The 15265-nt window shown below is 44.4% G+C and overlaps 1 protein-coding gene across 1 annotated transcript; it reads left to right on the top strand.

Annotated features, from left to right (window-relative positions):
* Positions 1–580: 580 nt before the first annotated feature.
* Positions 581–13670, top strand: IGSF1 (immunoglobulin superfamily member 1). Its single transcript, XM_054576967.1, is given in 19 exon segments — positions 581–650; positions 813–839; positions 1234–1515; positions 1866–2153; positions 4043–4327; positions 4545–4838; positions 5528–5797; positions 6133–6253; positions 8111–8181; positions 8264–8296; positions 8671–8961; positions 9240–9518; positions 10162–10449; positions 11222–11509; positions 11709–11996; positions 12190–12477; positions 12601–12879; positions 13259–13382; positions 13538–13670. Coding segments are annotated over 19 exon segments (3999 nt in total).
* Positions 13671–15265: the final 1595 nt, after the last annotated feature.

Raw genomic sequence — 15265 nt, 5'->3', positions numbered from 1 at the left:
TGCATGGGATGTGATAGGAAGGGTGTGTGGGAGGGTATAAATAGGGGAAAGGACTGCCTCCAGGAGTTTAAATGCTGGATTTACAGCATAGGCATTAGAGTTAATATATTTACTTTGGGTAAATTATATATTCTCTCTAAGCCTCAGTTTCCATGCCAGCAAAATGGGGATGGTAGGAATGCCTCCTTTGCTCTATTGGAGGACTGTCTATGCCTCCCATTTCCTACATTCCATGAGGTTTCTGCTGGCCTGAATTAAGTCACCCCTTTGAGATCCCAGAGGAAAACAGACATTTCAACAAATCTGAAATCATAGATACCAGCAAAGACCTTGGGTGGGTGGAGGGGGAAGTGGGGAAATGGAACAAGGAGAGGAGGTAACAGGTGACCTGTGATACCTTGCATACTTGTATGGAAATAGAAGGTAGTAGGGTTGTCAACTTCAGTTTAGTGATCCAAAATAAACTTTAAGGAGTAGAACAAGTTTTTTGAGAAAAAACACTTCTTCTTTTAGATCTCACCACCCACTGAGGGGCAAAGCCCTTTAAGTCTTGAAGCGCTTATTGAGTACCAGAGGCCCCATGACCCTGCACAGACAAGGGGAGGGGGCCACCATGCTGCGGACATTCACTCTCTTGCTCTTTTGCATTCGTGAGTACAAGGAAGGGGTGAGGGGCAAGTGGCCCCGTCATAAGTACCTATATGAATGGGCACCTTGGGGAGGGAGAGGAGAGTATTGATGTTTGTGAGTGAGTGGGGACAATGAGGAGGTTTTCCTTTACCATCATCTCAGACCATAATCTCTCTTTTTAGGGCTGAGTCTGGGTATGACATCAATAGGTAAGTGAGTCCTGATATCTCAGGTAACGTCCTTCTTGAAAATTCTAAGACATCAGCCTGCTTCCATGGCCCTGGGCCAAACTACCTTGAGATCCCAAAGAAAATTCCCAGATTGAACTGGTTGGGAATAAAAGCCCCTCACTTCATGACTTGGTTTCCCACAAAATAGTAAAAAGCTTTATCTCAGATGGAAAGGAGGCTGGGCCTTGCACTTTAATCCCCAACTCACTTGGGTTTCTTGAACAAATATTCTGGGGTCCCTATCCCACCTTCCACATGTTTCCAAGGGAAGACAAATGGAAGAATCTGGGTCAGGGCTAGTTTTAAGGGACATAGGGAGCACATTATGAGAGGGTTGTACTACTCACATCTTTGTGATCTTTGGGAATGACAGTGATGAAATCTCAACCGGAGCTGTGGATAGAGACCAACTACCCTCATGCCCCATGGGAGAACATCACACTTTGGTGCAAAAGCCCTTCTCGGATTTCAAGCAAGTTCCTGCTGCTGAAGGATAAGACACAAATGACCTGGATCCGCCCTTCCTACAAGACCTTTCAAGTTTCATTCCCCATAGGTGCCCTTACTAAGTCCAATACAGGCTTTTATAGATGCTGCTACTGGAAGGAGACAGGCTGGTCAGAGCCCAGTAAAGTTTTAGAGTTGGAGGCACCAGGTAAGAAGACAGAAATAGCTAATCAAGAATAAATTCCAGCTTCTAGGGTTGAAACTTGCCTTCCCAATGCAAGGTTTGTTTAATTCATTCATCCATTTACCTCAAATGCATCCATACATATGTTCAGGGATTCTATAGTTAGTTAATATGTACCCTTCTCTTCATAGGCAGTGTAGAGTGAGGATGCAGACTCTGGGACAGATTTAGAGGGCAAGTTCTCAATTTAGGGGAGACCCAAGCTGGGGAAAGAAGGAGTGTCAAGTAAGGATCATACAGGAAAGCTCATTTATATAGAGCTCTCTCCTGCGCTCCTATGTTCTACCTGAACTCCAGTTGTTCTCTCCTTCCAGACCAGCTGCCCAAGCCCATCTTCTGGATCCAGTCTGAGACTTCTCCTCTTCCTGGACATAATATTAACATATTTTGTCATGGATGGCTGCAGGATTTGGTATTCATGCTTTTCAAAGAGGGATATGCAGAGCCTGTGGATTACCAAATCCCAACAGGGACAGTGGCCATCTTCTCCATTGCCAACATGGCACCTGACAGCGAAATGTTTTACATCTGCCGCACTCACATCCAGATACTCCCCACCCTGTGGTCAGAGCCCAGCAACCCCCTGAAGCTGATTGTGGCAGGTGGGTGTGGCTATGGTTGCTGGGGTCTGATGATTGTTGTCCCCGGGATCATGGCTGGATGAAATAGGGTTTCTGATTTTACTTTTCTCCATCAGTTCCTAGGCCCTGCAAGGACCATTAACTAGAGTGATTTGACATTTTACTGAGATGCAATTTAGAATCAGACATGCTACCAGACAGGTGTGTGGGAGCCAATCACTTGGCTAGTGAATGATCCCAGCCAGATGTCCAACAGCTTCAGCTCATCACATCTTTGTTGTTTTTTACTTGTTGGATATCATACATTCATTTATTCATTATATTACATTTGTTGAGCACTTAATATGTGCCAGGCACTGCCACTGCAGTCTATTAAACTGATATTTAAAAATTTAAATGTATTTTACTCTATTTTGTAACTATTAATTTTCAAAATAAATTGCTAGCACTGGTGATAAAAAATAAACAAAAATGACCAAAAAAGTGATTGTGTATATTTTAGAAATGACAGTATAAATTGCTTTAGTCATGTATATACAGACTCAGTACAGCACTAACAAGCTTTCAAAACAGCAGAAGCTCCTCAAAATGTCCAAATGCCAAACACACCCTCGCCCCAAACCCCTACACCATGGCCTAGATGTTTATTAGACAGAATTGGCCACATTTGTTTAAGTTTCTCCATCAAGCTACTAAGGTTGGGGAAAGCTGTGGTGCTACAGAAAGTACCCTGGAACTAGGAGCAGAAATCCTAGTTTCTAGTTTCACCTCTGACACTCCCTATCTGTGTGATCGATCTTGAGCAAGTGACTTCACCTCCCTGTACTTTGGTTTCCCATACTCTAACATGGGATAACAACATCTATCAAATCTACTGTATGATGCTTCTCTGTGCCTCACTTTCCTGATTTGTAAAATTGGTGTAATAATAATGCCTACCTCACAGGGTTGTTGTGAGGATTTGCCTAAATACAATACATGTACAGTGCCTGGCATATAAGTTCTCAATAAATGGTAGATATTAATGTTATTAATATAGCTTTTTATTGAAGATAAAAAATGAAGGTCTGTTTGAACTGTGTGTATATATGTTTGTTGTATGAATGTCCTTTCAGCATAGATTCCACTATCACACACTTCTGCAGTTACCTGTTCATTGGTATACCCTTTAGGTCATGAGCTGTTTGCTGACAGGAACTGTGTCTTCTTTACTTGCATATCCCTAGACCTACATGATTCCTGATACATACTGAATATTCAGTGAGCATATCATGGAGCCAACCTTTCCAGTTATGGATGGGTGGGTCTACCTGAGATTGGGGTGGGTAAGAAGGAGTGGTATGTGAAGAAGGTTTGCCCTCTATTTTGTAGTATAATCTTTTTGGAGGAACAAAACATGAAAATGAGAGTATGTCCCAATTTACAGAGATTTCTGTGGTTGAAGACTTACAGACTAATCCCTCCTTATTGGCTTCTTTCAATTTGCTGTTGGGAAGTAGGGTCTTACATGTGTTCAAAATCTGTCTTTAATACTGCACTTGCATTCATGCTCTACAAAGATGGAATAAAAGTCATTTTTCAGAAGTTTGGTTTCTCAGTGGTTGGAAAAATTACATTTGTCATTTCAGGGACCTAAACGTACAGGGAATTACAGATGTAGATATTCCAATGAGACACACCATGAATTATAGTTAGAGCTCAATGGAGCTGATAGAGTCTGCTGAGAGGGCAGGGGCATAAGTGAACTTATCATTGATTACATTGTAGAAGAGGCAGAGATTCAAGGAAGGTGAGGGAGCAGAAGATAAACTTCAGCTACCACTTCCTATTTAAAGAAACTGGGAAAACAAAACAGAGAATAATAGGGAAGAATCATCCAACCTCTAATTCAGGGTCTCTTCCCTTTCTAGGACTCTATCCCAAACCAACTCTGACAGCTTACCCTGGGCCCATCATGGCACCTGGAGAAAGCCTGAATCTCAGGTGTCAAGGGCCAATCTATGGAATGACTTTTGCTCTAATAAAGCTTGAAGACTTGGAGAAGTCCTTTTACCACAAGAGGCCAATAAAAAATGAGGCATATTTCTTCTTCCAAGCTTTGAAAATCCATGATGCTGGACATTACCTCTGTTTTTACTATGATGGGTCATACAGAGGTTCAGTCCTCAGTGATATCCTGAAAATCTGGGTAACCGGTAAGAGTGGGGGTTGCTATGGGACCTATATTAAGGGCTAAGGATACAAAACTCCTTCTGGGCATCCTAAAGAACCTAATCATGCATCCAGGACTAACAGTAGGGAAGAAGGTGGGATTTGCCAAGGGTGGACTAGAGGAAAAGTAGGAAAAGAACCCCAGGTAGTGGGAGGAAGAAGTCAGGCTATTAGCCCTTTTTATTTTGGGTCTCATCCTAGACACTTTCCCCAAGACCTGGCTACTTGTTCAGCCCAGTCCTGTGGTCCAAATGGGTCAGAACATGACCCTGTGGTGTCAAGGGCCAGTGGATGGAGTGGGACTTGCACTCTATAAGAAAGGAGAAGACAAACCACTTCACCTCGTGAATGCCACCAACATTGATGTTGACGAGTCATTCTTCCTCAACAATGTGACCTACAGTGATCCTGGCATCTATAGCTGCCACTATCTCCTCTCCTGGAAGACCTCCATCAGGATGACATCACACAATACCGTGGAGCTTGTGGTTGTAGGCAAGTGCTAACAACTATTGTTTATTTTTATCATTATTACAGTGTTCTAAAAAGTTGTTAGTGACCCTGTATCCTCTTGAAGTTATGAGCCAAGAAATAACACACTAAGATTTGGTGTAGAATTTTCTTCAAAAACTTTAGGTACCTTCCCTCCCAGGGTTGTTACTCAAGCCCTACCTCTTAGCAAGACCTAGCCCCATTTTTTTAAGATTTTACTTATTTATTTTTACAGAGAAGGAAAGTGAGAGAGAAAGCGGGGGAGAGAAACATCGATGTGTGAGAGATACATTGATTGGTTGCCTCTTGCACATCCCCAACTGGGGACCCGGCCTGCAACCTAGGCACGTACCCTAACTGGGAATCGAACCAGTAGCATTTTAGTTTGCAGGCTAACATTCAATCTACTGAACTACACTAGCCGGGGCAAGACCAAGTCCCATTTTAATAATTGGAAAATTTATTTTCTTTCGTACCAGGAGAAACTTATAGGTTTGAGGTCCCGAATGAAGGTAGGAGTGGGCACTGAGGAGTGGGCCAAGGGGTTCTAATGCACAATCAAATTTTGAAGCCACTGATATAGTGAAAGTAGAAAGGAGGAGAAGAACAAATAAAGAGCTAAAAAACATTTGTGAGGGAGTGGATACTGCGTTCAAGGTCACTTCTAACTCTGGTCTCTGGACTGGTTGTAGATAAGACCCCCAAATCCTCCCTGTCAGCCTGGCCCAGCAGGCTAGGAAATAACTTCACCCTTCAGTGCTGAGTACCTCACCCAGTACTTGAATTTTCTATAGAATGGCAAGAAAGAGCAACATCACAAAAATTCTCAGTGGATGGAGACTTCATCATCAATATTGTTGAAGGGAAAGTCACAGGAACCTACAGTTGCATGTATCACATAGAAGCACACCCTAATATCCAGTCACATCTCAGTGAGCCTCTGAAGCTGATGGGGCTATCAGGTGAGAGGACAACTCTTCATAGAGATAACCCTTCAAAGCTTTGGCCATGATACCCTGGGATCCTGGAGTGGTGCACAAAAAGATATGGAAAGGGGGGTCAGGGGCTTGTATGTCAGGGCCTTTGGGCTTGAGTATCCTTCCCCTGTGGTGGTCTCATAAGCACTCAAAAGCAGTGAGCAGGATATTTTCAAGGCTCTCATGCTTCATGAAAAAGAAGGCCACTTCTGGTCTCACCTTCCATTCACTGTCAGTAACCAGCTCTCCCTTCCCACATGAATGTGCTCACCTGCCCCTACCCCATCAAGGCTCCTGCTTCTGTTCTTCTCTGGCCATAGGTTTGCTTACCTGGAATTACATTCTGAGTGAAGTTATCAGGTTGTCCCTGATCATGCATCTTCTTTCCTTGCTGTTGGTAGTGCTGCAGATAAGGTGGAAGTGTTGGAGACTAAGAATCAGGTAACTATCTTGCCCCAGCCCCTGTTCTTCACCTGGCTGAATTCAGGCTCCCCAGAGACTCAGGAATAAGTCATGCTCAAATAAAGACAAGACACAAGAGCACACCCTTTTTATCCCCACCCTCTTGGCTTAAGAGACAAGAATTTCTCTTCCCAACTGTTTCTCTTTCACCTCACAGAGGGGTCAGCACCCAAGCCAGAGGGTGAAGAGATACATAATTTTCAGAGGCTGGAGAATTAATCGGAACTTTATTCACTGATCTCCCCAGGACAGTGCCCATACTGCCCCTTAGAGATTATTGATATCTCCCATGTTAATTTGGTCAGAACTTTTTCTTTTGCAAGAAGCCATGCTTTCCTGTCTCCCAGGATGGTATCGAACTCCCATCCCAACTTTTAATTTTTAACCTCTTAGCTCTCAAGGGATAGTCTTGTGATTTATCCTAGTTTCTATAGAAACCAGTCTCTCTGCCACTCTAGCCTCCAACTACTTGTGCAGAGAATTCTGAGAATATAATCTTAACTTGGATGAGCATCTGATGAGGCAATGGATTGAAGCCAGGGAATGAGACTGCTTCCTGTGACCCAGAAAATGGCAAGCCAAACAGGTTCTCCTTTCATTTCCTTTGATCTTTGATGTCATTTCTCTCACCACCCCCCCATTCCCATGGCCTGTGCTCAATCTATTCTGTTTAAAAATGAGAAGAGGAATGATAGCTCCTGGCCTGATGGAAACCTCAGCTCCTGAGTGCCTTGCTTACTTCCCCTGACACTGTTCCTGGCTGTACCTCCCACCATGATCATAGACCTTTGTGTGTTTGGGAGTATTCAATACACAATGGATTATAACTATGATTGTGTGTATCTGTGTTTTCCACTGGGATCTGAGGGACAGAGTGCTTCAGTAACAATAAGGGAGCCACCTATACCTTCTGCAAAAACCACCACCCATTGAGTTTTCAAAGTTTCAGTGGAGGATGAGTTCTAGTCCTCCTCAGAACCTGTCTTGTGTCCCATATACATTGGGGTAAACTCCAAGCCAGGGGTTAGGAAAAATGTATCTTCAAATGCCCCACTTCCAGGACAACTATATCAAAGAATGAGTTTAAAAAGCAGATTTCAGAAAAAGCAGCTTGACAAGCAGATTTTTCTGACTAAGAAGGAAGGTTAGTGGTTTCTAAGTAAAAATTTTCAAATGGATTTTGGCTATATATCTAATTTTACAGGACCCATAACCCAAAGCTGCTGCATATTTCTAGTCATAATCCGGTGGTGGTGGGGGGAGTGTAGAGAGATCCTACTCTCTGACAAGCTTAGCTAAACACTGACAATCCTCTGGTAATTCATTGTGGCTGCCTAGGCAACCCTTCCATAACAAAGGCAGGTGAGGCAGGTCGGTCTGAGGACCAATACTGCCATAATAAAAACTGCTTCCAAACTTAAACTTGATAATGGTGATACACCCACTATTTCTCCCTCTACCCCCACACCAACTACCTAGAGCTGCCGATCACACTGAGCTCCAGGGGTTCTGAGAGCTAGAGTTACAAAAGCATTTTCACATCTGACATCTCAATTCCAGCAACAGCCTAATCAGGGGCTATGGGGAGCTGACACCTGATATAGGCTGGGGAGGGGGAGGGGGGCATGTGGGTCATGAAAGAGCAAGAGGTTTGTAGGTGGTGAGGCCCTCAAAAAGAAAAGCCATCGATGTCAGAAAAGATTATTTCCCATTATCCTGGCCATATCCAATCCCTATTGGGCAGTGAGTAAGCCAATGACATAAATTGCCGCCCCCTTCTCTCCGCCCTCCCCCTAATCCCAGCAACTCCTCTCATCTCTTTTCTGGTCTCACTAGAGAAGCCTGGTTGCTGGGAACAGCTCAAGGGGTCACCATGCTGTTCATAATCACCGCTCTCCTCTGCTGTGGTGAGTACAAGGGGGTGAGCAGAGTCCGGGGTAAAGTCCTATGGGGGAGGAGGCAGAGTCCTGGCAGCAATTTCTTTTGCAGGACTGTGCAGTGGGGTATTGACAGAAGAGACTGGTGAGTTTTTTCTGCTCCAGACAGGGACATTCCTCCCTAGAGATCCGAAATAACTACATAGTGTCAGTGTCAGTGACCAGGGAGTGACTGATTGGAAGGGAAGGACAGCCAGAAAGGAGCCCTGGCTAAAGTTGCTGGCAAAATTCAGCCTCCAACTCTGCTTCTGTGCCTGCAAAATTTCCCCCAAGATTCTGCACTTTTCTGAGTCTCACCTGAGACATCAGCTTCCCCTTTCCCCTGCACTTGTGGAAGGAAAGAAGGAGTTTGGATTTGGGTTGAAAGGGGAGGTGGGCAGTGTGATCTGGGTAGGGGTTCAAGGATAAGGAAAGGGGGAGGAAAAGGGAGGATGGCTTCATTAACTCTGCTGTTTCTAGAAATAATCATGCCAACCCCTAAGCCTGAGCTGTGGGCAGAGACCAACTTCCCTCTGGCCCCGTGGAAGAACTTAACCCTATGGTGCAGAAGCCCTTCTGGATCAACTAAGGAGTTTGTGCTGCTGAAGGACGGGACTGGGTGGATTGCAACTCGCCCTGCCTCAGAGCAGGTCCGGGCTGCTTTCCCTCTTGGTGCCCTGACCCAGAGCCACACCGGGAGTTACCACTGCCATTCATGGGAGGAGATGGCTGTGTCGGAGCCCAGTGAGGCACTTGAGCTGGTGGGGACAGGTAGGAAATGTCAGAGGGTTTTTCTGGAGTAATCCCCAGAGCCTGGGAGACTCTAGCACAGTTGCTGGGTGTGGGGGAATGCACAAAGACTCAGAGCCAAGGGGTTCGTGCTGCATGTAGGAGAGGAGGGACACTGAAATGGGGGAGGGAGTGGGTAAGAGAGTGAGAGGAAACTGTCAGGAGGGGCCAAAGACCAGTCCAAGATGGATTTCTGTTTGGCTGACAAAGTGACTCCAAGTATCCCATCTGGGCACCTTCAAACCCATTTTGTTTTCTAGACATCCTCCCCAAACCTGTCATTTCTGCTTCCCCCCCAATCCGGGGCCAGGAACTGCAAATTCAGTGCAAAGGATGGCTGGCAGGCATGGGATTTGCTCTATATAAGAAGGGATTGCAGGAACCAGTCCAGCAACTTGGTGCCGTTGGGAGAGAAGCCTTCTTTACAATCCAGAGAATGGAGGATAAAGACGAAGGCAATTATAGTTGCCGCACTCACACTGAAATGCACCCCTTCAAGTGGTCTGAGCCCAGTGAGCCGCTGGAGCTTGTTATAAAAGGTAGATCTGAAAAGGGTGTGTGAGGGAGGAGGGGGGAGGCAAAACTCTGGGTCAGACACTCCTCTCCCCACAGCAAACTTTGTTGCTGGTCCTAGGAGCCTGTGTCCAATCTTAGAGCCAAGCAGGCGTGGCGCTGGGAGTGCCAGGGCCTCTGGCTGCACGATATTAATAGCAGTAATCGTTATTAATAGCTGGGGTTTGTGGAGGGTGATTTAATTTTTCTAATTATTTTTATATTAATTATTTTATTTAGCTATAGAGTAAATATTCAAGGGGCATTTGGAAAAGAAGGGGAAATAGTACATTGTAGAGCAGGTACTATCTTCCTTTCTCATCCAAGTGGGCAAACTGAGGCTCAGGGAACCAGCAGTGCCCCAGTGACAATTCACTCTTTTAGCTAGCCTCCATTGTTCTTTGATGACAGTGATTCAGCTGCAGGAGTTGAGGTGTGGGGATAAGGGGTCCCTGTGACAAAGCTATTGGCAAAACGGATTTGCCTGCATTTTTAAATGCACCTATTTCTGAATGAAATACTATAAAAAACAAAGCAGCTTCCTGGAACCAATATTACCTGTATTAGCTATCTTTCTTTCTTTTTCTCCTTAAGTTAGTTTCGTGTTGTGTTTTGTTTTTTGCCTTCTAGACATGTACCCAAAGCCCTTCTTCAACACATGGGCCAGCCCAATGGTCACTCCTGGTGCCCGAGTGACTTTCAATTGCTCCACCTCCCACCAGCACATGAGCTTTATTCTTTACAAAGATGGAAGTGAAATAGCATCCAGTGACAGGTCTTGGGCAAGCCCAGGAGCCAGCACAGCTCAGTTTCTGATCATTTCGGTGGGCATTGGTGATGGAGGGAATTACACTTGCCGCTATTATGATTTTGCTATCTGGTCTGAGCCCAGCGACTCTGTGGAGCTCGTGGTGACAGGTCAGGAGTGGGGAAATGAAAATGGAGGGGGTACTGAACCTGGAACAGTGGGTAGAAGGCATGGAAGCAGAAGAGAAAGAAGTGTCCCTTCTAAAAGTTACCAAGAAAGTGCTTAGAACAGTGACTTGCACATGGTAAACCGTCCATGTAAGGCAGTTGCTGATATCATTATTAATACATGAATAAGAGACAAAGGAGAGTGAGGAGACAAGTAATTAATTTCTGGGGAAAGAAATGCAGCACATGGGGGTGTCTAGTCCCTAAAGTTAAGTTTACGTTGCCTTATTTCTGAAATCTTTTTGTTGCTTGACCTTGAGCTTTAGGCTCATTGTCCACTTTTTCTTTAGCTGGTCTGTCAGAGATTGGTGGGCTGGACAGCCCTCACAGAAAGGGCAAAGACCTTGAAATATCAGCTTCATATGATGCAGACATTAAAAATGATGGTTTTCAAAGGCTATGTAACATCATAGGAAAATATTTACAATATAAAGTGAAACATATTAAACTACGCAACCATGCATACAGTAAGATACCAATTATGAAAACTATAGCTACCACGACATAGTTATGCATAGAAAAAATTAATGGAATGGAAATATAGAAAAATGTATAAAGAATGGTTATCACTGAGTGGTAGAATATTTTCTTCATTTTTTTCTGTATTTTCTAAATTTCTACAATAAACATATTGTTTCTTATAATAACAGTACAAGAGAAATGTATAGAATGCAGGGGGAAGGTTTCTCTCATGTTGCGGTCTCTTTAATTTCAGAATTCTACCCTGAACCCACTCTCCTGGCACAGCCAGGTCCTGTGGTGCTTCCTGGGAAGAATGTGATCCTACACTGCCACGGGGCTTTCCGGGGCATGAGGTTCGCTCTCTTGCATGAGGGAACCCAGGTTCCTTTACAGTTCCAGAGTACCTCAGGGAACTCAACTGACTTCCTTCTCCACACTGTTGGAGCAGAGGATTCTGGGAACTACAGCTGTGTTTACTATGAGACGACCATGTCAAACAGGGGATCACATCTCAGCAAGCCTGTTATGATCTGGGTGACTGGTAAGGACAGAAAAAACATGTTATTGGGACATAGAAAATGGCTGTAGGGGATTGGGAGGGTAATCCCTCTTGCAAGGTTAGACTAGGCCACGAGGAGAACTATTGTGTCCAGAAGGAAAAAGATAAAATGTTAGCTCAGCAAGTGATAAGTTTCCATACTTACCACTTTGCATATTTGGTCTATTTGGTCTCTTCCTAGACACATTCCCTAAACCATGGTTGTTTGCTGAGCCCAGTTCTGTGGTTCACATGGGGCAGAATGTTACTCTCTGGTGCCAAGGGCCAGTCCATGGAGTAGGATACATTCTGCACAAAGAAAAAGAAGCCACTTCAATGCAGCTCTGGGGATCCACCAGTATTGATGGGGCATTCCTCATCACCAATATATCTGGTGCTAGCATAGGGCGTTACACCTGCTGCTACCACCCTGACTGGGCCAGCCCTATCAAGATACAGCCTAGCAACACCCTGGAACTCATAGTCACAGGTAAGGGGAAGATGCTCTGGAGTTGGCATGGGGGTACTAAAAGGAGGGAATAAGCTGGTAGATAGTTCAGATGGTTTTCACAGATTTCAAGGAGAGGCAAGGAGTACTCTTTTCTCTTTATTGAACAGAGTCTCCAAGGGTGATGCACAGGCAAATAACCTCTTCTCTCTGACCAGGAGTTATTTTTTCCTAGGTTTGCTCCCTAAACCCAGCCTATTAGCCCAGCCTGGTCCCATGGTGGCTCCCGGAGAAAATATGACTCTTCAATGTCAAGGGGAATTGCCAGACTCAACATTTGTCTTGTTGAAGGAAGGTTCCCAAGAGCCTTTAGAGCAACAGAGGTCAAGTGGCTACAGGGCTGACTTCTGGATGCCAGCAATGAAAGGTGAAGATTCTGGGATCTATAGTTGTGTTTATTATTTGGACTCTGCTCCCCTTGCAGCTTCAAATCACAGTGACTCCCTGGACATCTGGGTGACTGGTAAGGTCCTGGAAATTTCAGTAACAGTCTATACTGTATAGTGCTTTTAATAGTTAGCCCTCAATGGGTAAAGGGTTGTGTTCAGGGCCACTTTTTCTAATTCTGTGCTCTGGTTGGTTGCAGATAAGCCCCCTAAACCCTCCCTGTCAGCCTGGCCCAGCACAGTTTTCAAGCTAGGGAAGGACATAACCCTTCAGTGCCGAGGACCAATGCCAGGTGTTGAATTTGTCCTGGAACATGACGGAGAAGAAGCATCTCAGCAGTTCTCAGAGGATGGAAACTTTGTCATTAACAACATAGAAGGAAAAGGCATTGGAAACTACAGCTGCAGCTACCGCCTCCAGGCCCACCCTGATATCTGGTCGGAGCCTAGTGATCCCCTGGAGCTGGTGGGTGCAGCAGGTAAGTGGATAATCCCTCCATAGTCATGGCATAACACACCTGGGATCCCAGAGACAGTCCCCATGGAGACAGCCCAAATATTGAGGGAGGAGGGTTTGGAGTCAGAGACACATGTGATTATATTTCTCCAGGGATGGTGAGGAGTTAGGACTTCAGGTTTGCTCAAATATAGTGAGCCACATATTTTCAAGGCCTCTTCAACCCCCAAAAGGAGGGCTGCTTCTGCCTCAGCATAAGCACTGCCTCTGATTATTCACCCCTTCTTCAGAGAAGGCTCTCAAGGAAAGCTTGGAGGAGGCCACATGAGGAGACAACCAGAGATCAAGTGAAAGATACGCTAACCTCCATGGCCTTGCTTTCTCTTTTTTTATCATCACAGGGCTTGCTGCTCAGGAGTGCACTGTGGGGAACATTGTCCGAAGTAGCCTGATTGTAGTGGTGGTTGTAGCTTTGGGGGTGGTGCTAGCCATAGAGTGGAGGAAGTGGCCTCGACTTCGAACCAGGTAAAAGCTTCTTGTCAGCCTCCTTCTGTGAACTCAGGGCTGCTGGAAAAACAATGCTCTGAATGTGCCTCTAGCTTTTGAGCCCCACAATGCAACCTGTCTTCAGGTTGTTGGTTCTGGATATTCCTTTAAGTCATGTCCTTTTCTCTACACAGAGATTCAGAGACAGATGGACGGGACCAGACCATAGCCCTTGAAGAATGTAACCAAGAAGAACTGGGCGCCAACTCTGACTCTCCCTCTTCAATCTCTCGGGGAACCTTAGTGGACCTGCCAGTTCCAATGTAATAATCTCCTCCTTTACAAGAGCTTTCTCCTCTTCTCTCTTTTATCCTCAGAGACCTGCATATCTGACTGATTACCCTGGGAGTCAGCCCCATCACCTACTCCTTAGTCACTAATCACCTGAGCTGGGTCAAGGGGATTCTAGGAGTTGAGATATCTACTCTGAACTGTAGATATAGGGTGAGATGTTTCCTGAAATGAGATTTCCTATCCCTGTAACTCCTCACTGTACTGATTTACTGGTGCATGTACTTCTATAAAACGTATTCTTCTGAATAAAGAGAGTATTCACTATTTAACTGCAAAAACTATGGCAGTGATTTTTCACTGGTCTGTTGTACACTCACAGCTTAACAGAAATGGTGTGTTGGACCTGATCTCCATGGCAGAATAAGAGAGCATGGGACTGCTAGTACAGAGAAAGGAGCTCAAGGATGGCGGGGGAGGGAAATATCCAAAATCATACTTACCAGTTTGGTCTGAGACATTACCTCTGAATGAATGAATGAATGAATGAATGAACAAATGGTGAAGGTTCTCTCCAAGTTGAGCTGGTGGAGGACACACACAAGCTAAATCCTTTTCATTGTGTTACTTCTAGGTCCATAGTACACAGATATCAAGATTAGCCCTCTGCAGAATTTTGAAATTGGCAAAGTATACTTTGTGACTCTTACCTCATCATCATAAGGTGTACATTAATTCACTCTTAAGTGTGCACAATTGATAAAGCTCAATACTTGCCCCTCTCTAAAATAAAAACCTTATTTTCTTAAAGGAATGGGCCTCTGATGGTGAGATCTCAGGGGGTAAATAAGCAAGTGAGGTGGTTGGTTTGGAGCAAAGGGCCTACCAGTGCCCCCTCCCATGACTTAAAATGGAGGCCAGTTCACATTCTAAGCCTCTGATCTTCCTCCCTGGATCAGTATGTCACTTGACCCACAGTTGGGAATTCAGTACACATTTAGAGGTTAGATTGAGAAAGAGAACTTACCTAGTTACTTAAACCTGTTCAAAACCTCAGAAGAATTAAACTATGGGTCCTGGAGGAGGTCATGACCTCTTTAAATCTGATTCTAAAATTCCTCACCCTCCTTCAATACTGTTTAATGCTAAGCTAACACTATTCAATAAAGCAATATACACAGTGAGTTATTTATCCCTGGTTACAACAAATTTTAGAAAGCAACTCCTATATTCTTACATTAGGAAGCTTATTTACCCAGCAAATTAATGGGAAGAAATGAATCCCATTTTCCTCAATCCCTACAGAATGAAATACTATGAGTACTACAGACTAATTTATATTAAGCTCTTTGGAATATAGAAATTCAAAGTCTCACTCTGATTTCCACTTGATGAGATTCTATTAGTAGTTTATACTAATTTTTTATAGTGTTTCTAAAAATTACATTTCAAAAGTGCTTTTACATTTGAATTTAGTAAAACCTGATTGTTGCTTTCTGCTGAAATCACTCTCTACCTTCAAACTCTTCATCCCTAACCTTCAATCAAATTGTACACTTAAAACACTGGAGGGAGGCCTGTCCTTGGTCCTTGGTTTTAGTATAAAAGTCCTTTGATCAGACTTGATTGTG

The sequence above is a fragment of the Pteronotus mesoamericanus genome, unplaced genomic scaffold, assembly GCF_021234165.1.
Source record: "Pteronotus mesoamericanus isolate MK-2021 breed Mesoamerican mustached bat unplaced genomic scaffold, CSHL_Meso_final contig_40, whole genome shotgun sequence".
Classification (NCBI taxonomy): Eukaryota; Metazoa; Chordata; class Mammalia; order Chiroptera; family Mormoopidae; genus Pteronotus; species Pteronotus mesoamericanus.
The sequence above is the reverse complement of the archived record's forward strand: the minus strand, read 5'-3'. Positions and strand labels throughout refer to the sequence as shown.